Raw genomic sequence first — 27,809 nt, 5'->3', positions numbered from 1 at the left:
ATTTGCACATGTGTACAAAACATTTGTTATTAAATACGCTACGTTCAAGATTTCAAATTAGTTTCACTCGCAACTAATAATGAAAATAATAAGACAATTTTAATCTATGTTAAAAAAAAATCATACATTGTAGTCATTAAATACATACTATAAGCTATTTTTGTTACATAACTAAAGTCTGACGACCCCACAGTCAAACTCATTGTTGAGTTCTGAGGGGCTACGACTATTTTTAAAAATACAACTATATTTTAATAAATAATTAATAATAACACCCGGGATTATATTGAAAACCTACCGTGCTTAAATCTTAAACTCAAAACTCACAGCAAAAAAATTGCTCATTTGCCAAAACATCATCCAATCGGGAACCTAACCCAAAATTGAATTTATTTACAGTGCAACTCATGTTGTGAAATTACTGCTATCTAATCTTCGGATTACTCAGAAAGCAGACCCAGGTGATCTCTCGAACGCGAAATGATTAGTGATATGAGTATGATAACATTGATACTGATAAGTGCAATATAATTCAGTTGTCGAAGCTGCGCGGGCGTTGTTCGCGAGTTGTCAACATGTGGCGGATTTTAGCGCTTTTGGTCGTCGGCTGTTGTTGTAAGTATTTGTGGTTTATTTGGTTATTCGTTAGTTTAGGAAATAATTTATTAAGAATTTGTGTGGGGCTAGTATAAATAATGGCTTATATCAACTAATTAGAAGAAAAAAGCAATAAAATGACTAATATAGGCGGATGTTTAGCGGTGCTAATGTAAGTCATACTTTGGGAATTTATTTGACAAGAAAACGATTTGTGGATTACTTTTACCACCTTTGTTTCAAGGCACGATCGACATACCGGATAACTTTTCTAAATATTAATAAAAATAAATAAATAAAAATGTTTTATTTAGGACCAGATATCCATATTACAAATGCAACAAATAATTAAAATATTTTCATATAAATTAATTAAATTAAATTAAAAATATATGAATCATATAGTTAAATGTTAACTTGTTGGTTATAATTTGAATGAATTTTTTGGGGAACTAATGACCTATACACGCAGTGGCGGATTTGCAGTCTTGCCCCCGGCCCTGTAGTAACTAATTAAGTAATAGTACTTAATTAGTTACTACAGGCAAAACTATCTGGCCGGTCAGGTCATAATGCCATCTCTTTCACTCTTGGTTGGTCTTATCAAGGGTAAAGGAGATAGCATTATGATCTCAGTGGCCAGTTAGTTTTGCGGCAAGTATAGCCGTCCTTTCTCAGCACGCATCTTATAGACTGCCGCTTTGCAGCCACCCCTAATTTCTTGCCGCCCTAAACCTACTGGGCCTTAGGGCAAATCCACCACTGTATACACAATTAATATTACACAAATTTGATGGCGATATTACATTATTACCAAATTCTCAACTCGTTTGTCTCCTATACCTATCTTAAAGAAACTCCACGCACTGCCTATACCTACATATGTATATTATAATCTATCTAATAAAATATCTAAGTATTTTGTTGCCGAAGATTTACAACGCACGGAAACAAGTAGTTTGTTATTGGCTATTCCTATTTGCCTATTTTGATACCGAACATACTGATATCCTGATATTGATACGTCACACTGATAATGAGACATTGTTTAATTGTGATTCAGAACAAACGCCACCGATAATTCTAATCAATGACAAAGAACAAAGGCAAACTTACGAAAATCATACTACTTGAGTCACAACTTAAGTATAACCCACGAGCAAGCTGCAACAATTACGTCAAGAATTTTATGATAATTTAACGTCCATTGACAGGCAGCATTTTTTAGGCATTTAAACCTAAAACCAGGGTTTAATAAGTCAAATTATCTTCTACCTTACTAAATTACCACTCAAATTTATCCCCAACCGTCGCAAATAAAGTGGTACAGTCAGCATCAATAGTAGCGGATGAAACAACTCGCCAAAAGTATTTGACTTACCGGATAACTTTTCTAAATATAGATAAATTTTTAAAACTTACGTTAAAAAAGTATATCTTTTACAGTTTTAATTATTCTCCATATAAAGACATCACTTTTTATTGGGCTGTTACAAAATGGTGGTAATAAATTGGTTGACGCGTAGTTTGATGCGCTACTATGCTGACTGTACCTAAGCTTTTAGTAGTTTTACCCGACAATTTACCTAATAAGTACCTTGGTTGTTACAATAATTCGCTACCTACTTTAGATTGGATTACTACGTAATACAAAAACAATAAATTCAAAAACTATATGGCTTCCTGTTTGTCAGCGTCGACGTCGGCAGTAGAGCACAAGGTGACGATAGTCAAGCTGCCCGAGAATGTGACAGATGCGGGGACGCGCATCATCGGGGGCTCCCCGGCTCCCATCAGCCGGTACCCCTACACTGTGCAGGTCAGTTTCTAGCCCTATAAGTATATCATGTTATTCGTTAACGCGTTACAAGCCTCAATCAGCTATTAATAATTTGTCTTTAATCAGTCATTTTGACTAATGCGTACTTATACTCAATTAAACGGTCTGAAAACTTGCATGCGGGTTTAGTTACAGTGCGGTATAATGGTTCGATTAATATGGTATATTTACTACTTTCGTCTCAATAGCAATCTCTCAGCAATGTAGGTAACGAAAACCGCTTGCGTATTCTACTTACACCGTCTAAAAGACCCTTAACTAAAGACACTATTCGTAAGACAATCCCCGCATGAGCTGAATTTCAAAGTGAGTTGTCTTTTCCTGACGAGCGCTCCCCCGCATCATGACGCTCCAACCAGCCGTCTAGAGGTCTCAAGTGCCAAAAATGTTTTATAGGGCTCCTGTACAAAGCTTTCTGTGTGTGGTGCAGGTGCTGAACAGCAACCAGCTGTCGTGCGGCGGCTCGCTCATCACGCGCCGCCACGTGCTGTCCGCCGCGCACTGCTTCGTCGACAGGTATGTTGAAAATCTAGTGATTGCATACGGAACATGTAGTTTGCACAGCTTGATTCGCTTGCACGGGGTATAAGTGCATTATCTCAACCAGCCTAAGATGCCCTGTCGGTGGTTAGAAGGTTATCCATTAATTACTGGGCACCCGGTATACCTTTATATCCTTTGTGAAAACGACGGTATGAATTAAAGTGCGGGGCCAAGCATGTACCAGCTCATGCAATGCCGCTCAAATCTTAGTGCATTTCCACGTACCACAACCAATCAGTCAGCTGCAGAAAGAGGTGCATAGACTGATTGTAGGCAGGGGGGGGGGGGGTCACCTCTCTTTGCAGCTGACTGTACCATAGCACAAGCGACTCATGCAAGGCGCAAGTACCCCGTTTGCGATTTGAGCAAGCAATGCTTATACAAATACCTTACGCTGAGCAGGAGCCGTTTTAATCAAATCGACATTGTTTAAAAAACATTTCAGCCGGAACGTGTTGCTTAGTAGCAGTCTCTTCACTTGCCGGGTCGGCTCCGCTACGCTCAAGACCGGTATGTTTTATAATTTACATTTGCATTCATTTAGAGCATTACCATATGTATTGCCATAATACAAGCTTTCAGCTTTCCAATGCGCACGCATCTTTATACTAATGAGCGATTTCTCATTTATAAAATGCAGTTACATGCTGATAAATGTGATTCCACCCTTATAGAACATTCTTATTTCGTACACAAATTGACTAAAATATGATATTAAAAAAATCAAATGATATAATTAAAAAAAAAAGTTTCCAGGGCTGAGTTTGACCGGCTGAACTGTATCTACGGAAAATCGGCATTGCCAGTTCTCATACGGTCATGTATTGCTGACTTCATTTGGTTATGAAGCTTAACTAGTAAAAGTCGGGCCAATAGCTTTACTCTGCACAGACTGCAAAAAGTGTGTAGAGACAATATGTTTCAAGGTCACAATAAACGACATTATTGAATGAAAATATGGCATTTATAGTGGCACTGTCACACTTTGTCCTACTTTCAAAGCTTGGGCAGAGTAAGCTTAGAATAAGATGGACTCTGCGTATTTTCTCCAGGCGGCTCCGTGCACCGAGTATCCCGTATCATCAACCACGAGCGCTATAACCTGGACGCGGCGCGCGACCACGACGTCTCGGTCCTGCTGCTGGCGACGACTGTCACGCTGAGCGCCAGCGTGGGGGTCACCGCTATACCCACGCAGGGGAGCACGGTGCCCGACAATGCTGTGGTCTGGGTTGTTGGGTGGGGTAGAACCACGGTGAGTTCGTACTCAGTAAATACTAGCGAGTAAATACTCATGTATTTACTGCTTTTCGTTTATAAATGTAATACTTTTACTAAAACTCGCACTTAGAAAATTCCATGTGTGATTTAGCGGAGGGCTTCGAACCAGGGGGCCTAGCTGAAATGACAATCGGTGATAGACAACGCCATTTAAATCTTAACGTATGTATGTATTCACATGACTGATTTTTTGTTTGGCGTTTGTCGATGTCATCTTAGAGCTAAGATGGTCGGTTCTTTATCATTTGTCACCATGCCTGTCACGTTCTAACAAGTATGAAAGCTCGAAGGTGACGGGCATAGTGTTCTTCTTCCTCGCGTTGTCCCGGCATTTTGCCACGGCTCATGGGAGCCTGGGGTCCGCTTAACAACTAATCCCAAGATTTGGCGTAGGCACTAGTTCGAAAGCGACTGCCATCTGACCTTCCAACCAAGTGACGGGCATAGTGATAGGTGATAAAAATGGAACCATACTGCCACCGCAGATCTCAACAGAGGCGATCGAAAAATAGCAAAATATGAGACGTTTACCTATTTATGAGGGGCTGAGAACATTTTATCCCCGCGCCTTCAGATTACAATTGTGACTCCTCGGCGCTCTGGCTAGCCACGATTTTAGTGCTAATCTTTTGAAATAATCTTTTCATTTCTCATGGTCTGAAACTAGGTCATTGTTTATCTATGAAGCGGGTTGAAAGTGGCACTATCGGCCCCTGAGGGTTTAATTTTTCAAGTACGTTTTTTTCCTTTTGTAGGGTTCCGTACCTCAAAAGTAAAAGAAAAAAGAACCATTATAGCATCACTCGTGCGCCTGTCTGTCTGTCACAGCCCGTTTGCTCCGAAACTATCATTAAGATTATAAATGAGAATTCGTTTCAAAATAGATTTTTTATACTTATGATTTACATTCTCATATTTAATTCTTGATTAATTATCCTTTTACCTAAATTGTTAACTGAAAGTACCTTTCAAGTTAGTAGTTTTGACGACCAGTTTGGCCCAGTGGGTAGTGACCCTGCCTACGAAGCCGATGGTCCCGGGTTCAAATCCTGGTAAGGGCATTTATTCGTGTGATGAGCATGGATATTTGTTCCTGAGTCATGGGTGTTTTCTATGTATTTAAGTATTTATAAATATTTATATATTATATATATCGTTGTCTAAGTACCCTCAACACAAGCCTTATTGAGCTTACTGTGGGACTTAGTCAATTTGTGTACTAATGTCCTATAATATTTATTTATTTATTTATTTAAGTAATTTGTCAGGTTTTATGAAAATAGGTACACTTGTATTTTATTTTCCTCGTATTCGAAATTAAAAGTACACTGTTCAACTTGTGAAAGGCACCCAGTCTAACTGGAACTATTGGCAAAACGTCTCATCACCCCTGCCTTTCACCCCTTGCTAAACAATCTCCTAAAATCCCTATGTTTTATCAGTCTGTCTTGTCCTTGCTCATATATATTTTACCTATCTACAACTTATTGCATAAATTAACGCTTGCAGACTGTACCGGGTCCATCATCCTCAATCCTAAATGAAGTGTGGGTTTACACGATCAACACGACTATCTGTGCGCAGCGCTACCGGAACCTGGAGCTTGTGAACAACTCCCCCTACCCGGTCACCAACAACATGATGTGCACCGGCATACTCGACGTTGGAGGTACGTACGGCACATGTGTACTACCGAGGTGGTGTAGGTGGTCCCGTCACCAACGCCGAAATCTGGAGATTGTCAACAACTCACTCTACCCTGTCACATATAATACAACATGATGTGTACTAGCATACTCGACGTTAGATGAGGGTAATCCACCGATTCATCATCTTCCTAGAATTGTTCTTACATTTTGCCACGGCTCACTTGGGAGGCTTAGGGACAGCTCAGCAACTAAATACTAAAAAATAGTCTAAGAACTACTTTTTACGAAAGCGACAGACATCTGACCTTCGAACTCAGAAGGAAAACTAGGTCTGATTAGGACTAATTGTCTTCATTACGATGTTTTCCTCCACTTAAAAGCGATTGGTTAATATGTTATAATATAAAATAGTACATTACGATACAAGTGCGAAAAATAGGAAATTCGAAACGAGTGGCGATAAATTAAAACACGACCGAAGGGAGTGTTTTAAATCGACACGAGTTGCGAATTACCTATTCGCACATGTATCGTACAACGTTTTACAGTACATATGGCCCTTTAAATGTTCGACACAGTAACGTAATGTGCTACTTCTCGCACTAGTGCTATAAAGTAGCCCCATATGTACTGTAAATATGTTTTTACGAAGGTGTTTCAATAGATATGTAATAAAAAGTTCGTACATAAGTTCGAAGCAACTTATTGGTACGTACCGGGTTTGGAGATCGCGACCTTCGGTTTGAAAGCAGCACGCCTTGTCGCTACGCTGCCAACCAAGGCAACCCGACGTTAATATAGAAAATAATAATACCTCAAATTTCACAATTTTATTTTCGTACATTGGTAATTAAGGCCCTCTATCTCCTAGGGGAATCAAAATACGGAATACAGAATTAAGCGTATTAATCAAGTAGATTACTTATCTAAGTACCTACTTATTAAAATATTACTTGGAAACTACTTTTGGGGATATCATTGTCTCATAGATAAATAATACCTTAATAATACCTTGATAATACAATAATGATTCATGGTATTATCAATTACCAGATATAGAAAATTTACTTAGTTAGGAGACTGAATTTGACTGATATAAATTTGTACCTATTTCATATTTTGCTGTTGATTTTTTTTCGTTATATTTGGATACAATTTGGCTGGTTTGAAGAAATTGAAAAGCTCCTCACTCTGGGCGGGATATCTCAAAACGGGGCAAAATGTGCGTCATCTTCCTTATAGTTACGAAAATACCATCGGTGATTTTTCATGAAGATTGTTTAGGACATACGGTGAAATTGCACTTATGTTGTATATAATAATAGGGAATTCTGTCTAAAGAAGACGCCAACAACGAGGAATTTTGTACATGGGCGCGTAATTATATTGCATGATGCCGGCTGTGCGAGCGGGACATCAATATAATTATGGGTGTGCAATAGAGATAGCAATAGGCGCGTCAATGTACGAAATTCCACGTGGTAAGCGTTCTTCCATTATCCACCAAATATTATCGAAATTTGACGAAAAAAATAAAAATCTGTCCAATTTCGCTACTCTGTAGGGCTAAGATGGTTCCATTTTTATCGCTTGTCGCTATGCCTGTCACTTTCGCACTTACATACTTGTTAGAACGTGACAGGCATGGTGACAAATGATAAAGAGCCATCTTAGCCCTACTGTTCGTGTGACACTTAATCCGGGAATAACCAATTAGCTTATCTAACTAAGAAGGTTACTTTTAGAAAGATAAGCTATAAACAACTTTGGCGATATTATTGTTTAATAGATAATATCTTGATAAAAAAATTATCCTTATCAGTATCACTTAGGTCCAAATTCCACTATCTGTTCGTGGGACACTTTTGTTTTTATAGACCTTGTTTTTTGCCATTTGGCTACGGAACCATAAAAACCTAATCTAAAATGTTAAATGAATAAAGAGTGTGTAAAAAAATATCTTCTTCACTTTAGATGATATTTTCCCAAGTATAAATGAATCCGTCGGGTTGCAGGTCGCGACGCGTGCCAGGGCGACAGCGGCGGGCCGGTGGTGTACTCCGGGGTGGCGGTGGGCGTCACGTCGTGGGGCGAGGGCTGCGCGCACCCCTTCTACCCCGGCGTCAACGCCAGGGTGGCGGCCTACACCAACTGGATCAACAGTACCGTGAGTATTGCAGCTGCATTTTGTCAATCATAGATGGTAGAATTGTATAGATGTGCTATACCGCGTGCTCCCGTGAGGGACGGAACATACGCTATCCACTCGCTTCATATTTTTCAGTGACCTCTATTGTTATAATAAAATAAGGGTGACAGCTGGTAACTAAAGTTACCAAAAGCAATTGAGTGGCTATGCGACAAAATTAAAAACACCTACTACACAATTTGGTAAAGTTTACCCACGTAATTTGGTCGGGTTATTTATTGCCCACCATAAACCTAAATAATTAAAAAATTTAAAAACGAAACTGACAATGCAAACAACAATATCGCTTTCTCTGCTACTCCTCCTTAAAGATACATAAGATTATCCCGTTCTGTCAGTCCCCCCACCACTCATGCCCAATCCATATGAAATTCATGTTGTCAATAGGGAGTATTACTGCAATGTTCTGCCGCCAGAGAGCAGCACTAGCCCCTTTCGTAAACTATAAAGTAACTTATAGGTAGCGTGCATGAACTGTAGGAGGCAGCACAGAAGCCGTCAGATTTTTGGCGCGAGGCGTAAATGTGATGTTTATTGTTCCGATGTAGCCCACAAGATGGCAGAACCTACTATGCACAAGAAAACACGTACGAATCGTGTAAATGTACATGTTTATGGTTCCGATTCAGGCCACAAGATGGCAGACCCTCCAACGCGCACGGTCCCTATAAAAGTGTTTTTTGACAAGTTTTCACAGATAATAAAATATGACATTGATGCATCAAGACGGTTTGTTTACAAAAGGCCTATTTGGAAACGCGAAAATCGAAGATTTATTATCTGCCTCTTTATCGCTCGAATATGCAAGAGTGATAGAGGTTCGATAGATTGTGATGGTGGCGGCCCCTACGCAGAGTTTCGCGTAATATTCCCTATCTATAGAGATCTAAAAATCCCCAATAGCTTGTCGTTATAATTCCCCCAATAACTAAACTTATATGAGCCACTGAAGAATATGCAATTAAAGATTTAATATCAACTTGACAAAAACAATTTAATCTTACATAAAATCCTCCTAATAAACTAATAATAATTCAAATAAAATTAAATTTTAAACCTACTTGTTGTATAAAAATTATTACTCGTAATAAACCATAACCTCCTAATTTTAATATAATTCCTGCTAAAATTATTGATCCAGATACAGGAGCTTCTACATGAGCCTTGGGTAATCATAAATGAACAAAATATATAGGTATTTTTACTAAAAAAGCTATGATTATTCTAAAATAAAGTAAATATATATCTAAATTTAAGAAAGAAGAGTAGATCTGCCACTAGCGCACTTTAGAAAAGATCCTTTAACCGTGATAATACAAATGTTGTATCTACTTGCAGGTGACTCGCTACAACGGGGCGCCATCTCTCGGACAAACTAGTGTCGTGCTACTTGTCTTGTCGTTCTTCATCTCGACGCTGCTCAGCAAGTTATAATGGATATTGCTCCTAGACTGATTACATTTTAGGTAATTGCACCTTAGGAATAACATGACATATATTGTAAGATTTTTTTTGTAAATATATTGTTTTGTATTTAAAGATATTTCTTTTCTCATTCTAAATGACTAACAAAAAGTTTTTATAGGTTTACCTAAACGGTAAAACCTTGGAGGATTTAACAACAGGAGACGCCTTGTCTGTAATTTTCTGTACAAAATACGGAAGGTAAGAAAATAAATCTCCATGTACCAAAAAGTGTCATCAAAAAACCTTAAATAGGTGGCGCTACAATACCTAGAATACTTGAACAAAAAAAATCAAATCATAGACAGCGCAATTCACTCCGACAATAACGCCTAGGTTCTTAGCTACTCTAGCGCTACTCTGGAGAGATTTGGAACTATTATTTATAGCTAACAGCTGGACACTTTTGCAACAGTTCTACCATAAGAGACGTCACTCCTATAGAACAAAATAGTCTGGCGATTTTTGCGGGGGAGGGGCACGTCAAAAGTAGCTATGTCAGACAAAGTCAGTCCATACAATACATATGACCATTAGCCGAGGTTTTCGACAGAGGGGTAAGCTCTTAAAGGCCACTCCAGTTGTTAAATCCTCCAAGGGTAAAACGAACTAGCGAACGGTTGGTAAAACGTTATTAAGGTCAGCTATGAACTGGCTTGGCTGCATGAAGGTGATTTGGATTAGGAACAGTCACTGCCATGAACCCGCTAGGTGGGTTCACTTTTTTATTGGAAATAAGGTGCATGAAATGTAATGAAACAAGAAATTGTGCCATATCTTTATTTTCCAGTAAAACAAAACATGTTTTATTGCGTACATCACAACGGCAATCACGATAAAACACCGCGAGAGCGACGCACGACACGACACGACTAATCGTGTCGGATCGTGTCGCCGCCCGTCTACGTTAGTACAAATATAAGATCCAATAATTTAGCTTTTAGATTCCAAAATACAGATCAACGCTAGTTTAAATAGAATAAATTATATAAAAAAATACACTAGGAATGTATCTGTGCAATAAATACCATAATATTGCTATAAAACTTTTCTATGTATATAGATATAGATTCACTTGGATCGATAGAGATCTAGAAGGCTAGTAACAGATTTATATAAAATTCGATAGTAATAAAGAAATATTGGGAATGTTAAAGACAATAACAAAAATAACGATTTTTGGTGACAGATTTTCTAAGGAAGATCGAAAAGAGGTAATAAGTCGAAAGAAGAAACAGTCACAATACAGTATATCGTAGCCGTCAGACTACAAATACGATATTAAAAATACATTTTACAATAAAACAGTTAAGTACACAGGTAAGGAAGTGTATTTGGCATGTATGTCTGTTTGTCGCCGCATTAGAGATGGCACTGGTTTTGAAAATGCTCATTGGCTTGTTTTGGCTGTAGATTACGAAACTAACAAAATAAATAAAGATTTAACCCTTTTCCAGGCCGCACCAATCTACAAGGTTTCCCAAAAAATCCAAATATATTCCAATTAATCTAGCTTTGATGACTCATTTGAAGACACGTAACTTTTCCTGAAAGTGTAATCTAATTTGAACCTTAAATCGGAATGCTAAAGTTGAAATTCTAATGGCGCGTATGTGGTCGATAAATCGTACTATGCCTGGAAAAGGGTAAAGACACTAAAGCAGATCTCGAAAAAATTAAATAGGGTTTGTTTCAGTTTCTGTACACCGATCAGAATTAAGATACCTACTATGTTTTGAATACCATTTTCAATTAAAAAAAAAACTGGTACCTAATGAAAAACTATGATAGCAAAAATCATAGCAAGGTTTTGAATACATTTTTATTTTTTATCGAATACACTGTTCTTTCTACAGCCACAACAAACAATGGACACAGAGAAACAGTGTTCTTATCCGATATTTACCCTACGCTAGATCCAATTCCGTCATTAAACTATTTGTCATTTACTGAACAACTCTTGTCGAAAACTTTCACTTAAACTAACTTAAAGCCGCTAATATTGCAGTTAGCACTGAAATTGATGAATATTGAACATTTGTGAAAATATAGCATTCGTAGCGCGCCGCGGGCAACTTGTCCTGAGTAAGAGATGAGTACGATAGAAGTCCAAAACATGTCACTTAACGGTAAGAACATTGATAATTCGACGGTTTCAGTCAGATGTGTCATAAATAAGCGTCGACACATTTTTCCCTTGATTACGTATTCTGGCGGATTATGTACAAGAGTCGTTAACTGCAAAACTTCACTGACCATCTGTGGACCTCGTATTATCAGTTAACATATTAAAACATTAATTCGTACATTTTTTAAATAATATTTATGTATAGTGCTAAAAGCAGTACCAGCGGCTATCGAACAGGGTGCACACATATTACACACGTAAACATGAAACACCCGTGTCATGTCATTCACGAAGACGCGTGTCGTCACTCATAATGTCATGTTATTAAAGGTTAGATTTGACAAATCCGCGCGTCATCGTGGATGACACAAACTATATCCATACAATAAAATAATTAACAAAAATACAATTTAGCCGTACGATACAGATCTTTACAAGATTTGAATAAAATTCGATTATCTCTAACTAATGTAAATAGGTAACAGATTTTGAGCTATTACTTATTGCACATCCGACATTAGGGGAGCTTCGGTACAGTCGGCTACGTAAGTATATTTATATAATGCAGACTGTACTAATAGGGAAGGGTAACAGTGATAACAACAAGGATTTAACCCTTTAACCCTAAACACACACTTTAGCGTTGCCTTGACTTGTAAAATATACAAGATTTAACAACATTTCAAACTAAACAAAGTACTTTAAATATAAGTATTTAAAAGGCTGTTAAAACATTAGTACACATACACACACAAATTGTTAAACTTCTTTGACATGAATATTTATTACTATGGTTTATGTAGAATAATATATAACTATTTAATAAATACAAATACAAGGAGAAACAAAGAGTAATGTAGCACACGGTAGAAGCAGAAACCCTAGAGTAAGTTGGCCCGCGGTAATATCATATATAATAATCAACACTAACAACTAGGTGGAGGAAAGCGCCGAGACGGCGGAACGTTGCCACGAAGCTCCCCGATAACAATTATAAATTCTACTCTTTGAACACTAACCTGATTAGGGATAGAAAAGTTTATGTTAAACCATACCTATAGCGTGGTACAAAACCCCTCACCGCATGTAAAATAGTACATTACGATACAAGTGCGAAAAATAGGAAATTCGAAACGAGTGGCGATAAATTAAAACACGACCGAAGGGAGTGTTTTAAATCGACACGAGTTGCGAATTACCTATTCGCACATGTATCGTACAACGTTTTACAGTACATATGGCCCTTTAAATGTTCGACACAGTAACGTAATATGCTACTTCTCGCACTAGTACTATAAAGTAGCCCCATATGTACTGTAAAATAGTTGTTGAAATTTGAACATTAATAGCTGTAAAGTGAGTTGAATATCATTTCCGCCATATATGATTTCGTATGCGGGGTTCGGGTCCGAAGTCCGAACCGAGGTGTCCGAAACTTCAGTTTAGAGTTTAGAAAACATCACATCATTATGTGACGCGATGGATGCTAGGTGCTCAACTGTTCCAATGTAATTTATTTGCAAAATTTTATTGTTGTTATAATTGTTGCTGTTGTTAATACTTATATTATTGTTGTTGGTAGTTTAAGTTTCGTGACGCATTGGTAAACACTGTAATGTCAAGTAAACATATTTAATATGATAAATAAATCACGTGATGACTAGAGTAGGGCTACCTCGTTTGCCGATCACCCGTAATAGATAACGAAATGTCGGATGCCTCTGCCCGGACCCGGGCTGTTATAGGGTGAGTCATCCATTATTAGTTACAAGACTGATAGTGATTGTACACAAAAATAAACCATGAACTTAATGAAATTAATTTAATTACTTCGCATTCATAATTTTATCAATGACAACTTTTGTGGTATTTTATTTAAGTGCGGAGAGTAGGAAATTCGGGAGTGTTTTAAACCGACACTAGTTGCAAATTACCTATTCGCACGTGTATCGCACAACGTTTTACAGTATATATGGCCCTTTAAACTTTCAACATTGGCACGGAAAGTGCTCATTCCCGCTAGTGCGGGAAAGTAGAACCATATGTACTGTAAAAATACTACATCTCATAGACTTTTCTATCCCTGAATCGTACACTAGAACGTTGAAATTTGTTCTAATTGAACACGAACGTCGGAACAAGGGACTACCATCCTTCCCTCATTGGACGTTTCGGCGAAGAAAATACTCAAACTGGTTTTTTATACAAATATGGACCTAGTACAAGTGATATTTTTTAAATAAGTATCTTTTTCAAATTACGCATAGATATAGTACGTAGAAATATTATTTATTGACCTTAGTAGTATTAAGCATGAGTCTCTAAGCGTGTTTGATGAATAAATAATACTTTTAACTCTAGATACGAACTATAACTCAAGTTTCGATAGGTTCAAAGTATATTGCCCTTCATTCCCCAGAATCTAAATGACCAGTTGTAAAACCACTTAATACGCAGTTTAAAATGTAAATTCAATTTTGATTATCATTGCTGAAACTATCAGCGTCAACATGAATCGAGGGGGCTAAACAAATAAATATAATGTTCTGTTCTAAGTTCCACAAATGTATAAAAACCCCATGAAAGAGAGTGAGTGTAACAAGACGTACAAACTATGCATATATCGAATATCATTGATCGAAGATATGTCTACGTCTACCCGTTTAGCTTAAAATAGTAACTCCGCATAAGAATGATTCCAATTTAGTTATTCCCATTAGCAAAGTTCCCGAAGATATTTAAAAATTGTCAAAAGATGTAACGGTCATCTGTTTAGGTTGCTGCAATAATTTAATCCAATAGATATAAATATATGGTTGATTGGCCATTTTAAAAATTTAACGCTATTATTTGGTTAATTTTTTAAAATATTTGAGCCCATCTTTGGGAAAAGACACCTTGCGATAAAGTAGCAAAAAAATAGCCTTATTGCAAGGTGCTAAGGTTCATTTCTCAGAGAAGGACATAGTTTATAAGCATCTTCTATTTATCCGTAAATGTCATATTGAAACTTGTGCAATGGGAGTTGAAGTAATAATAAATCTCTCCTCTACACATTCTGTGTACAATTCATATATATCTACACACTACTTCACTACCTTTAGTAGTCTATTACAACACCAATCGGCAGCCAATCAGAAGACTTAACACTTCCAATTGGCGATCACCCTACATCATAAGATCTGTAGAGTTTCTACGTTAAAATTTGACTAATATTTTCTTACTTTAGAGTTCATTTGTCATAGTCATGTAGCTTTAAAATTGTCAATATACGTATTTCGGAATCATGTTTGAATCGAATTGCTCCTTAATATATAGACCATAATGTCTATACTTGATTGTGCGAGCAGTAAAGAGGTTGAATTTTTGACACATTAGAAAGTAATTCTAACGAGTTATCTTAATTACAATAAATATTGCTTTCCATGATTGAGCATAATTAAAATTTAATTTTTCGGGCTGAATTATTAGACAAAATATTAATCGTATATACAAAATCGCGGATAATATAAAACACATTTACGGTACCGAAAAACCCATCTTTACCTAAATAATTCGGTAACATATCTTTTCTACACACGATAACTCTTCAAACAAACTTTCACTATAAATCTCAAGACATTTTAATCTATCGATTAGTTTATTTTAAAAGTGTTGTCTAATAATTCAGAATGTAGTCTCTGATTCCTCTTACTTTAGGATGGGTACCGTTGCAGCGGTAGGAATAAGGGAGCGTACTTTTCTCGTTTGCGATAAGATCTCAAGTCGCAATACGCCGGCGTGGGGACTCTGGCCCAGTCTCAACAACGTAACAATTAAAAATTTGAAAAATGTATAGTAAAAAAAATTGAAAATAAAATTGTGACTAAAGTATAAATTGCAGAATATACTTGAGTTTAAAAATTACCATTTATAAATAATTATTTGCCACAGCATTTGAGGATATATACTTGCGCATCGCTTGTAAGTTAATTTTGAGTCAATTCAATCATTTTTTGATCAGATAGTAACGTTTTTGACGTAAATTGATAGTCTATAAGTCAGCGCAAAAGACGTCAAATCATATAAGACCTGATTACAAAGCATTTGACCTTTTCAACCCTCGAAGGCATGCTTCTTATCTTCAACGTTTAAAAAATTCTCCCAAATACTATTCAAATAAGGTTGTAGGTAGGATCACGAGCTAAGTTAAAATATCCCCAATTACTTAGAAAATAAAATAGCATATTGGCTGGTGAACCAAGCTAGTTAAGACTGTCGGCCACAGCCCCCAGGCGGAGGTGCCGGTGCTCACGGCGGGAGGTTCATCTGCAGGGTCTGGAGGTAGGCGGACGTGGAGTTCAGCAGCCCTATGCGCTGCTTCTGCTTCCGCTGCTCTGTCATCTGTGGGAGCGTGACGTTATCAGGTAACATTAAATCATCAGGGTAGGAGGTTAAAGTATCAGGTGACGTTTAACCTTTTGGACGCCACGCCTATCGTACGCGGGGCGTCATCGTGAACCTTGTCGGTACGCATGAAGGTTGATATTGGGCTGTAGCCACGCGCGTCATATGACGTCTTTGGCGGTCAAAAGGTTAAGATTACCTGAAAAAGGGTCTTATTTCTCCGATCGCCGCTATCGCTTAACATGGGTATGCCACTTTGAGACCTAACTCGAAATTAATACTTTGATAATAAAACTTAACAATGCGAGTGATAAGCGCGAAGCTCTTCTGCAAACTATGGGAGTTTAGACAGCTTCCTTGAGTATTGAAGATTCTACACCTGCAGGTTGCGCGGCTCCAGCTCCTCACCACTACATACCTGGTCGCGCAGCTCCGTGAGTAGTTCCGTGAGCGCCCGCACGGCGGCCTGCGCACGCTCGAGCTGCGCCTGCAGGTGGCGCGGCTGCAGCTCCTCACCACTACATACCTGGTCGCGCAGCTCCGTGAGTAGTTCCGTGAGCGCCCGCACGGCGGCCTGCGCACGCTCGAGCTGCGCCTGCAGGTGGCGCGGCTGCAGCTCCTCACCACTACATACCTGGTCGCGCAGCTCCGTGAGTAGTTCCGTGAGCGCCCGCACGGCGGCCTGCGCACGCTCGAGCTGCGCCTGCAGGTGGCGCGGCTGCAGCTCCTCACCACTACATACCTGGTCGCGCAGCTCCGTGAGTAGTTCCGTGAGCGCCCGCACGGCGGCCTGCGCACGCTCGAGCTGCGCCTGCAGGTGGCGCGGCTGCAGCTCCTCACCACTACATACCTGGTCGCGCAGCTCCGTGAGTAGTTCCGTGAGCGCCCGCACGGCGGCCTGCGCACGCTCGAGCTGCGCCTGCAGGTGGCGCGGCTGCAGCTCCTCACCACTACATACCTGGTCGCGCAGCTCCGTGAGTAGTTCCGTGAGCGCCCGCACGGCGGCCTGCGCACGCTCGAGCTGCGCCTGCAGGTGGCGCGGCTGCAGCTCCTCACCACTACATACCTGGTCGCGCAGCTCCGTGAGTAGTTCCGTGAGCGCCCGCACGGCGGCCTGCGCACGCTCGAGCTGCGCCTGCAGGTGGCGCGGCTGCAGCTCCTCACCACTACATACCTGGTCGCGCAGCTCCGTGAGTAGTTCCGTGAGCGCCCGCACGGCGGCCTGCGCACGCTCGAGCTGCGCCTGCAGGTGGCGCGGCTGCAGCTCCTCACCACTACATACCTGGTCGCGCAGCTCCGTGAGTAGTTCCGTGAGCGCCCGCACGGCGGCCTGCGCACGCTCGAGCTGCGCCTGCAGGTGGCGCGGCTGCAGCTCCTCACCACTACATACCTGGTCGCGCAGCTCCGTGAGTAGTTCCGTGAGCGCCCGCACGGCGGCCTGCGCACGCTCGAGCTGCGCCTGCAGGTGGCGCGGCTGCAGCTCCTCACCACTACATACCTGGTCGCGCAGCTCCGTGAGTAGTTCCGTGAGCGCCCGCACGGCGGCCTGCGCACGCTCGAGCTGCGCCTGCAGGTGGCGCGGCTGCAGCTCCTCACCACTACATACCTGGTCGCGCAGCTCCGTGAGTAGTTCCGTGAGCGCCCGCACGGCGGCCTGCGCACGCTCGAGCTGCGCCTGCAGGTTGCGCAGCTCCAGCTCCCCGCCCTCGCCCTCGCCGCCGCCCATTAGAGATAGGGCGCGCAGCCGCGGGAACCACTCTAAGTTGTTCGACTGGAATACATCAACTTGTTAGCATGACACTTCACGATACTTCACAACACTTCACAATAAGAATTGCAGCTATTAGGCGAAGAACCAACGTACCGGTGTGGCACCGCGGCACGCCCGGTACGGCAGAGGCGCGGCGTGAAATTGTATGTCACTGTAGGTAATCCGCCCAGACCGCGCACACGGCGCCTCCGCCCGCCCGCGCGGGCAGCGGGGCCACACCGCGATGTGGGATCATCAATCTATTAACCCATTTCCTGCCCTATTGACGTCAGTTTGGGGCATCGTTGCTCTTTTGGCGGACCTCGCGTTTCGCTCATTTTAGAAGAAACTTTTGCTTTAGTTACTTTAAGAACAACAATACATATTCATTTTATACTTAAAACTAATAAAAGATAAACTGTACGTCAAATGGCGGCAAATGAAAACTTTTTTCACGCATATCACGCATTCGTAGTTTTTTTTAATTCAGAGACAAACTAGAGTCGGGGGCCTATTTCCGTATCATTCGATACAAACTAACATGCGAGGTATGTAAAAATTGTATGCAATTTACATTTCATGTCGAACAAAAAGGCATCTAGACTGATATTATAATAGAGGTCGAATCGAATTGCTTTTTTTCAGTGATGTTCGAAATTTGAATGTCATTACAAAATAAATTTTGATGTAGTAATGAAGCAATTACAACATTTTCACAGATAATTTTTTTTTTTTTTTCTTTATTTAGAAACAAACAGTCTCTTATATTGATAAATTTTTACAATATAGGGTAATAGACTTATAGACCTACAGTTTCCTTAAATATAGTATGAAAACCATATAACCTAAATATATATAATTACTAAACTAAACCTGAAATTCTAAGTTGCCAAATTGAAGTTACAAATAATGCTCGTACATCCTAACAAAAATAAAAGCAAAGATGAAGTACATTGCAATAACACTAATAACAAACAATAATTGTAATTAAAGTTAACTATCTAATTTAAGTCCATTAATACATTTCAATGTAAGTTGTTTGAAACTACCGAACTTTTCACTGAAAATATCTACATTTTGAAACTTATCATCATACATCCTGCATGCTCTTCTAATGAAACCGTTTCTCGCATATGCGGTTCGACTACGAGGAATATAAAAGAGGTTCTTCTTTCTACATGCTCGCTCACAACGACGGGGTACTCTAAATGAAACAGATTTTAATAACTCAGGGGCGTCGATGATGTTGTTAATGACGTTGTTAAAGATAAGAAATTTGTTGTAACAAAACAGTTTATCGTAATGTTGGCCATTATTAACGGATTTTGAATGCATCATAAGAGGGTTTATGATATGTGTGTAGATATAGTACATTACTATAGAGGACGGGAAACGAAGGGTTGTAGGCCAAGTAGATATAGACGGCCGAGCGTAGCGAGGTCAGTAAGGGAGACGCGGCCGGCAACCCCGTTTCCCGTCGAGATTTGTATAGTGCTTTTCTCAAACTTGCAATGAAATAATTAAAAAAAAAATAGGATGATAATGATGATGATGATTGTTTCATGTCCTAATGTGATAGGTTATTCAGTGCGTGGGGTATTGAAGGGGAACAAAAATGTAATTATTTTGGCGCTACCACGCACGCCATCATTACGCTTTTTTCTTTCTTTTTTTTTTTTTCTTTTTTTGTGTTTTTTGTTGTTACTGAAAGGGGAACGAAAATTTGATTATTTTTACGCTAAGATGCACGGTTTAGGAGATACAGCCCTATAAAGATTTCTGCATGACTGAAAAAAATAAAACTTTTTGGGGCTGTATCTCCTAAACCGTGCGTCGTAGCGCAAAAATAATAAAATTTTTATTCCCCTTTGAAGCCCTGAAACAAACACAAAAAAGAAAAAAAAAAACACAAAAAAATTAAAAAAAGCATACTGGCAGAATTTTGCTTATAGGTTTTTTAGAGTTGAATGCCAAGACGTGCCATTTTTTTTTTATACTACGTCGGTGGCAAACAAGCATACAGCCTGCCTGATGGTAAGCAGTATCCGTAGCCTATGTACGCCTGCAACTCCAGAGGAGTTACATGCGCGTTGCCGACCCTAACCCCCTCCCACCCTCGTTGAGCTCTGGCAACCTTACTCACCGGCAGGAACACAACACTATGAGTAGGGTCTAGTGTTATTTGGCTGCGGTTTTCTGTAAGGTGGAGGTACTCCCCCAGTTGGGCTCTGCTCTAGATCTGGAATGACATCCACTGGCTGTGCCCTACCACACAGAGCGAGATGACATTCACAATGCCCATACCTCTCTTGTGGACGTAGTTTAAGGACATACCAGGTCCAAAATTATTTGACGTTAAAAAACAAAAGAAGGTTGCCTTACAGGCCTAGGTGTGTAAGGCTGTATGGAATTCCTTTACATATCATCTTCACTCATCGCACTTGATATGTAGTATTTCCGGACCTAATTTGAAGTAAGTCATGTGAACATTTCATTGCAAGTTTGAGAAAAACATATTAAACTGTTCGTATAAACGTTACCTTAATCATGGAGTGCACGTAGCTCTCGGGGCCGGTGTACTCCGTGGGGTCCTTGACCCGCACGAGCACCATGAAGTAAAGGTAGTGCCACATGTTGTGTTCGCTTTTTATGTGTTCCTCGAACGAGACCGTTTTGTTGTCGAATGCTGATCTGTTCAGTCCTGTCACAAACATGGAAAATAAAGCCCCGGATTCAAGGCAAATCACGTTGTGGACGTGAAATTCATTTTCTTTGAAGAATAAACTATGTTCACTATGGTTTTATACAATCTTTTACTAGCGAAAAATTTCTTAAAATCGAACCAGGTTGTTGTCCACTAGTCTAATTGAATTGTTAAGTAAAAAAATATAAAACTAACTGGGATAAAATTAATTCAAGGTCAATAACTTCAGCTCCTCATATCTGTAACAGCAGTAAAACTAGATACTGCTTCCTAAATCGCCTCTAGCCAAAAGTAACTGAAATCAAGAACGAAAATATCAGCTTTTTCGCTGTCTCTTTTCCGTTTAACACTTTTTGGCAAGACAAAACGTTAACTGTGATACAAATTAGAAAGCAATTCCAACGTTCGTCGATAAAAGAAAAAATGAAGCAAGGGTTTTACACCGATAGCCACGGATAGACTAGGCATAATTGTTCCACGACACATGTCGCCAGCGACGTTGCCCTACTTAGCTCGACATGTCGGGCGACATCGTAACGCGCGCAATGTAACCCGACATGTCGAGCGAAATCCGGCAACGTCTATTATTTCCTTGTAAACTCACCGCAAATAAAACAATGGTTCTTCAGTATGAGCTCCTTCTGCTGCTTCTCGCTACGCAGGTCGGCGAAGGTGTCGATGATGACGCCGAAGATGAGGTTGAGCACGATGATGATCACCACGAAGAAGAACAGCAGGTCGTACACCACCCGCGCCACGAACAGGGGCTCCTGTGGATACAGAAAGGGGTGTTTTCAAGGTCTCGAAAACCTAGAAAATGACTGCCATGAACCTTTCTTTATATAGACAGTGTAAGTCACAATTTCCAATGATTTGAGAAAACTAGGTCCGACTCTTTGGGTGTGATCCGTGTGATATAAGTTTACGTCACTGTCAACTTGCCACGTTATATTATCTGGTTCGAAATAAGTTTCCAACATCTGGAAATAATGTGTACACTGTAGATTGTACAGTAATTTTTTTACTTTAGTTTTTTGGAGTTCAGTGTGTTCTGCAAGAAGCGACTCCATTTTCTATTATTTACAATAGTTTATACGAATGAAATATGCTTGTAAACACAGCTGAATAATCGAAGATATTGTTGTAAGATGACATTGACTATCTATTGACGTAAATAATATATAATGTAAGTGGCCAGTATTAACCTCTATTGAAAAGGTTTATCTCAAGAGCGTTCATGCACTGCCCTGCAACTTGAAACATAAGAAAAGTAAAATAGCAACAATAGCGTTTTTGTTGTACTAATAACGGTTTATATTTCTAATATCAGTTATTATCATGGATCCCAAAAAATAATGACCACGTGTTTTGTTATATCGGCTGAAACTCATTTTTTCCTTAAACATGGTTGTCTGTAAAGTCGGTTTACGGAAGATAATTTTGCGTGATAACGTCATAAAAACAAATGGATGAAAAATTGCATACTTTTGTTTATTAATTGAATTGAATTATTATCACTGAATTATCATTATTTGGTTTGGAAGAAGTTACCATGGAGATCTGTCCACAACGTGATACTTTTTCGTGCTTGCTACCGGTGTTCATCAATTTATAAGACGTTATCACGTCAAAAAACATGTTAAATTGTAGTCAAATAAATGGTACTTATACATAAAAAAAAAACTAATTGTACAGAAAAATCAAGTATCGATATCGATATCATAAATATTTTTACCTATCCCTAAGAACTTGACAGCTACCATTTTGCACCTCCGATAGCGGGGTGTAGTTAGTGGCTAATTGCCATATTACAACTGAAATTATGTCAGTAATTCGTATAAAATAATGTAAAAATTACTCCTATGATTTTTTTTATACTTACTTTCGTTTGTCCTTTATGTAATTCTTCTCAAATGGTACTGCAAATGTAAAAGCTTCTGTACCGTTATTTGAAGCCTATTTAAGATATATCGCGATGGTATATTGTCATAGTCATGGCCAATTGTCGATTATTCTAGATAATCTCATAGTCAGGATAAGTCACAACCAGAATTACGCTCCACTATCTTCAATTGCCGGTGGAGACAACTTTTGTTCCGCTATGTGAGAATGATTTTCGTGTGTGTACGTACCCAGCTAGCGGGCGCTCGGAGCACGTCGCCGATGCCGCCGCCGTTACGCAGCCCCTGAAATCCAACACACAATTATTTACTGTGCTTTAACTTTTTAAAACATTTCAAATAATTTGACTGAAGAATTATTAATAGTAGAAATATATCAAGCAATTTGAAGTAATTTCGAGTAAATACGCACATGATGAGCGAGTCGCAGGAGCGCTCACGTATGTCGCCACCGACGGACACGAAACATCCGTCACATGGCGACCCTGCCTACATCAACGTACCTGTACCTGGTTGAGCGTGCTCACTATGCATATGATGTCACAGGAGCGCTCGCGTATGTCGCCGCCGACGGACACGAAACATCCGTCACATGGCGACCCTGCCTACATCAACGTACCTGTACCTGGTTGAGCGTGCTCACTATGCATATAATGTCACAGGAGCGCTCGCGTATGTCGCCGCCGACGGACACGAAACATCCGTCACATGGCGACCCTGCCTACATCAACGTACCTGTACCTGGTTGAGCGTGCTCACTATGCATATGATGTCACAGGAGCGCTCGCGTATGTCGCCGCCGACGGACACGAAACATCCGTCACATGGCGACCCTACCTACATCAACGTACCTGTACCTGGTTGAGCGTGCTCACTATGCATATGATGTCACAGGAGCGCTCGCGTATGTCGCCGCCGACGGACACGAAACATCCGTCACATGGCGACCCTGCCTACATCAACGTACCTGTACCTGGTTGAGCGTGCTCACTATGCATATGATGTCACAGGAGCGCTCGCGTATGTCGCCGCCGACGGACACGAAACATCCGTCACATGGCGACCCTGCCTACATCAACGTACCTGTACCTGGTTGAGCGTGCTCACTATGCATATGATGTCACAGGAGCGCTCGCGTATGTCGCCGCCGACGGACACGAAACATCCGTCACATGGCGACCCTGCCTACATCAACGTACCTGTACCTGGTTGAGCGTGCTCACTATGCATATGATGTCACAGGAGCGCTCGCGTATGTCGCCGCCGACGGACACGAAACATCCGTCACATGGCGACCCTGCCTACATCAACGTACCTGTACCTGGTTGAGCGTGCTCACTATGCATATGATGTCACAGGAGCGCTCGCGTATGTCGCCGCCGACGGACACGAAACATCCGTCACATGGCGACCCTGCCTACATCAACGTACCTGTACCTGGTTGAGCGTGCTCACTATGCATATGATGTCACAGGAGCGCTCGCGTATGTCGCCGCCGACGGACACGAAACATCCGTCACATGGCGACCCTGCCTACATCAACGTACCTGTACCTGGTTGAGCGTGCTCACTATGCATATGATGTCACAGGAGCGCTCACGTATGTCGCCACCGACGGACACGAAACATCCGTCACATGGCGACCCTGCCTACATCAACGTACCTGTACCTGGTTGAGCGTGCTCACTATGCATATGATGTCACAGGAGCGCTCGCGTATGTCGCCGCCGACGGACACGAAACATCCGTCACATGGCGACCCTGCCTACATCAACGTACCTGTACCTGGTTGAGCGTGCTCACTATGCATATGATGTCACAGGAGCGCTCGCGTATGTCGCCGCCGACGGACACGAAACATCCGTCACATGGCGACCCTGCCTACATCAACGTACCTGTACCTGGTTGAGCGTGCTCACTATGCATATGATGTCACAGGAGCGCTCGCGTATGTCGCCGCCGACGGACACGAAACATCCGTCACATGGCGACCCTGCCTACATCAACGTACCTGTACCTGGTTGAGCGTGCTCACTATGCATATGATGTCACAGGAGCGCTCGCGTATGTCGCCGCCGACGGACACGAAACATCCGTCACATGGCGACCCTGCCTACATCAACGTACCTGTACCTGGTTGAGCGTGCTCACTATGCATATGATGTCACAGGAGCGCTCGCGTATGTCGCCGCCGACGGACACGGAACATCCGTCACATGGCGACCCTGCCTACATCAACGTACCTGTACCTGGTTGAGCGTGCTCACTATGCATATGATGTCACAGGAGCGCTCGCGTATGTCGCCGCCGACGGACACGGAACATCCGTCACATGGCGACCCTGCCCAGCACAACGTACCTGGTTGAGCGTGCTCACTATGCACATGATGAGCGAGTCACAGGAGCGCTCGCGTATGTCGCCGCCGACGGACACGAACCGTCCGCGGGAGCACTGCGGGGTGCCGTCGTGCAGGTACTTGCTGGCGGCGTCGTCGGAGCACTTGTCCATGTCGTAGCGGGGGTCGTCGTCGTCTGAAATATATGTGGATATTATCATCATTTAAAAAAAAGACGATAGAGTTTACTAGACTAGATGAATAAGATGAAAATTCTGAGTGCCAATATACTCAGCATAATATTCTACACTAGAGAACTGTCAGACAATTGAGTCAATAGTATGTTGGGAGGTTTTATTCAGTATTGAGATAAACCTGAGAACGAAAATAGGGTTTAAACAGATATATTTTATTTGTACAATTTCTTTTAGATGATAAAATAAATGTTAAAAAAAACAGCACTTACTATCTCGATTGGGACAGTCTTCAGATGTTGTAAGCGATTTCTTAAACTCACAAGGTTCTTTTAAAACCTTTTGAAGTCACTCTGGGACTGCCCCGTTATTAGTAACGTTTTAGATCAGTCTAACGCAGGGATCAGCAAACGTATGAGAAGAAGAGTCAACCGCAAAAGAAATAGGCGGGTCCTCACGCTCCTTGAAAACGCGCGCGTCGCCTCGGCTGAGGCACGTATACACTGGCTCGTTTGTGCGTGAGGAAATTGCCTCGCGCGTATGCTCGCTCTGTGTGGACCTGGCTAATAACCAGTTTTCGGAATCTTAAAACACCTATGTTGTTTAGTTGCTTTGTTAGCTGGAATCGTAATTCCTAAAAGGGGCACTCGCGAGTCACGGTTTGCCGAGCACTGGTCTTACGTACCGTCCAGCCGGTCGACGTTGAGCAGGAAGAGGTCGCGGAAGAACATGTAGACCAGCACCAGCACCAGGACAGCCGTCAGGAGGATGCAGCGGTTGCGTGTCACCGATGATAACGTGCAGGGTACGAACCGTCCAGCCGGTCGACGTTGAGCAGGAAGTGGTCGCGGAAGAACATGTAGCCGACGATGGAGAACATGTAGACCAGCACCAGCGCCAGGACGGCCGTCAGGAGGATGCAGCGGTTGCGTGTCACCGATGATAACGTGCAGGGTACGTACCGTCCAACCGGTCGACGTTGAGCAGGAAGTGGTCGCGGAAGAACATGTAGCCGACGATGGAGAACATGTAGACCAGCACCAGCGCCAGGACGGCCGTCAGGAGGATGCAGCGGTTGCGTGTCACCGATGATAACGTGCAGGGTACGAACCGTCCAGCCGGTCGACGTTGAGCAGGAAGTGGTCGCGGAAGAACATGTAGCCGACGATGGAGAACATGTAGACCAGCACCAGCGCCAGGACGGTCGTCAGGAGGATGCAGCGGTTGCGTGTCACCGATGATAACGTGCAGGGTACGAACCGTCCAGCCGGTCGACGTTGAGCAGGAAGTGGTCGCGGAAGAACATGTAGCCGACGATGGAGAACATGTAGACCAGCACCAGCGCCAGGACGGCCGTCAGGAGGATGCAGCGGTTGCGTGTCACCGATGATAACGTGCAGGGTACGAACCGTCCAGCCGGTCGACGTTGAGCAGGAAGTGGTCGCGGAAGAACATGTAGCCGACGATGGAGAACATGTAGACCAGCACCAGCGCCAGGACGGCCGTCAGGAGGATGCAGCGGTTGCGTGTCACCGATGATAACGTGCAGGGTACGAACCGTCCAGCCGGTCGACGTTGAGCAGGAAGTGGTCGCGGAAGAACATGTAGCCGACGATGGAGAACATGTAGACCAGCACCAGCGCCAGGACGGCCGTCAGGAGGATGCAGCGGTTGCGTGTCACCGATGATAGCGTGCAGGGTACGAACCGTCCAGCCGGTCGACGTTGAGCAGGAAGTGGTCGCGGAAGAACATGTAGCCGACGATGGAGAACATGTAGACCAGCACCAGCGCCAGGACGGTCGTCAGGAGGATGCAGCGGTTGCGTGTCACCGATGATAACGTGCAGGGTACGAACCGTCCAGCCGGTCGACGTTGAGCAGGAAGTGGTCGCGGAAGAACATGTAGCCGACGATGGAGAACATGTAGACCAGCACCAGCGCCAGGACGGCCGTCAGGAGGATGCAGCGGTTGCGTGTCACCGATGATAACGTGCAGGGTACGAACCGTCCAGCCGGTCGACGTTGAGCAGGAAGTGGTCGCGGAAGAACATGTAGCCGACGATGGAGAACATGTAGACCAGCACCAGCGCCAGGACGGCCGTCAGGAGGATGCAGCGGTTGCGTGTCACCGATGATAACGTGCAGGGTACGAACCGTCCAGCCGGTCGACGTTGAGCAGGAAGTGGTCGCGGAAGAACATGTAGCCGACGATGGAGAACATGTAGACCAGCACCAGCGCCAGGACGGCCGTCAGGAGGATGCAGCGGTTGCGTGTCACCGATGATAGCGTGCAGGGTACGAACCGTCCAGCCGGTCGACGTTGAGCAGGAAGTGGTCGCGGAAGAACATGTAGCCGACGATGGAGAACATGTAGACCAGCACCAGCGCCAGGACGGCCGTCAGGAGGATGGAGCGCCCGTTGCGTGTCACTGATCGCATCACGTTCAGTAGGGTCTCTTCGCGGTACACAATGTCTAGAAGCTGAAACAAAAAACAAATTAAATTTTTGTTGCTGACTTCTTGCGGGGTCTTCCGTAACTTCCTCCTCTCGGTAGGGTTTCTTCATTATGATTTGGTGGCCTATGAGGGGTATTGGCTACTCACCAGCACCGAGAAGAAGAATGGGTGGCAGCAGATGCCCAGGAAGCAGAAGCCTAGGTACGCGCCGTGGTAGAGGAGCTCAGGGTCCCGGAGGACCCGGCGGGGGGCCTTGGACAGTGTGCCCTGGTTGCCCATGATGGAGACGAGGTGGACGCCCTTCACCACTATCTGGAACCAGAGAGAATTTTCAGATGTCGGATCTATTTCCATCATCATCAATGAAATT

General features: G+C 42.4%; 2 protein-coding genes across 3 annotated transcripts in view; one reads left to right on the top strand and one right to left on the bottom strand.

Annotated features, from left to right (window-relative positions):
- Window positions 1-317: 317 nt before the first annotated feature.
- LOC133530498 (trypsin, alkaline C-like) lies at window positions 318-9,662 on the top strand. 2 transcript variants are annotated; one of them, XM_061868417.1, is made up of 8 exons: window positions 318-615; window positions 2,292-2,416; window positions 2,868-2,953; window positions 3,426-3,490; window positions 4,033-4,235; window positions 5,771-5,930; window positions 7,926-8,077; window positions 9,458-9,662. In XM_061868417.1, exons 1-8 carry the CDS (start codon window positions 576-578, stop codon window positions 9,551-9,553), a joined length of 927 nt encoding a protein of 308 aa, XP_061724401.1. In that variant the 5' UTR covers window positions 318-575; the 3' UTR covers window positions 9,554-9,662. The 2 variants fall into 2 exon arrangements, with proteins under 2 accessions (XP_061724401.1, XP_061724402.1); XM_061868418.1 differs by having other exon boundaries at window positions 319-612.
- Window positions 9,663-10,349: 687 nt separating this feature from the next.
- The window catches only part of LOC133530495 (inositol 1,4,5-trisphosphate receptor), a 104,568-nt gene continuing 87,108 nt past the window's right edge, over window positions 10,350-27,809 (bottom strand). The window contains exons 55-62 of the mRNA XM_061868404.1: window positions 27,587-27,751; window positions 27,286-27,463; window positions 24,812-24,984; window positions 22,684-22,737; window positions 21,156-21,321; window positions 20,388-20,548; window positions 17,704-17,868; window positions 10,350-16,094 (exon numbers count right to left, since the gene is read on the bottom strand). Of these exons, the coding sequence (XP_061724388.1) occupies window positions 16,002-16,094; window positions 17,704-17,868; window positions 20,388-20,548; window positions 21,156-21,321; window positions 22,684-22,737; window positions 24,812-24,984; window positions 27,286-27,463; window positions 27,587-27,751 (1,155 nt within the window). The 3' untranslated portion in view covers window positions 10,350-16,001. The remainder of the gene's footprint in view (window positions 16,095-17,703; window positions 17,869-20,387; window positions 20,549-21,155; window positions 21,322-22,683; window positions 22,738-24,811; window positions 24,985-27,285; window positions 27,464-27,586; window positions 27,752-27,809) is intronic.

Source organism: Cydia pomonella, chromosome 23, assembly GCF_033807575.1.
Source record: "Cydia pomonella isolate Wapato2018A chromosome 23, ilCydPomo1, whole genome shotgun sequence".
Taxonomy (NCBI): Eukaryota; Metazoa; Arthropoda; class Insecta; order Lepidoptera; family Tortricidae; genus Cydia; species Cydia pomonella.
This window is presented reverse-complemented; position numbering and strand designations above follow the sequence as displayed.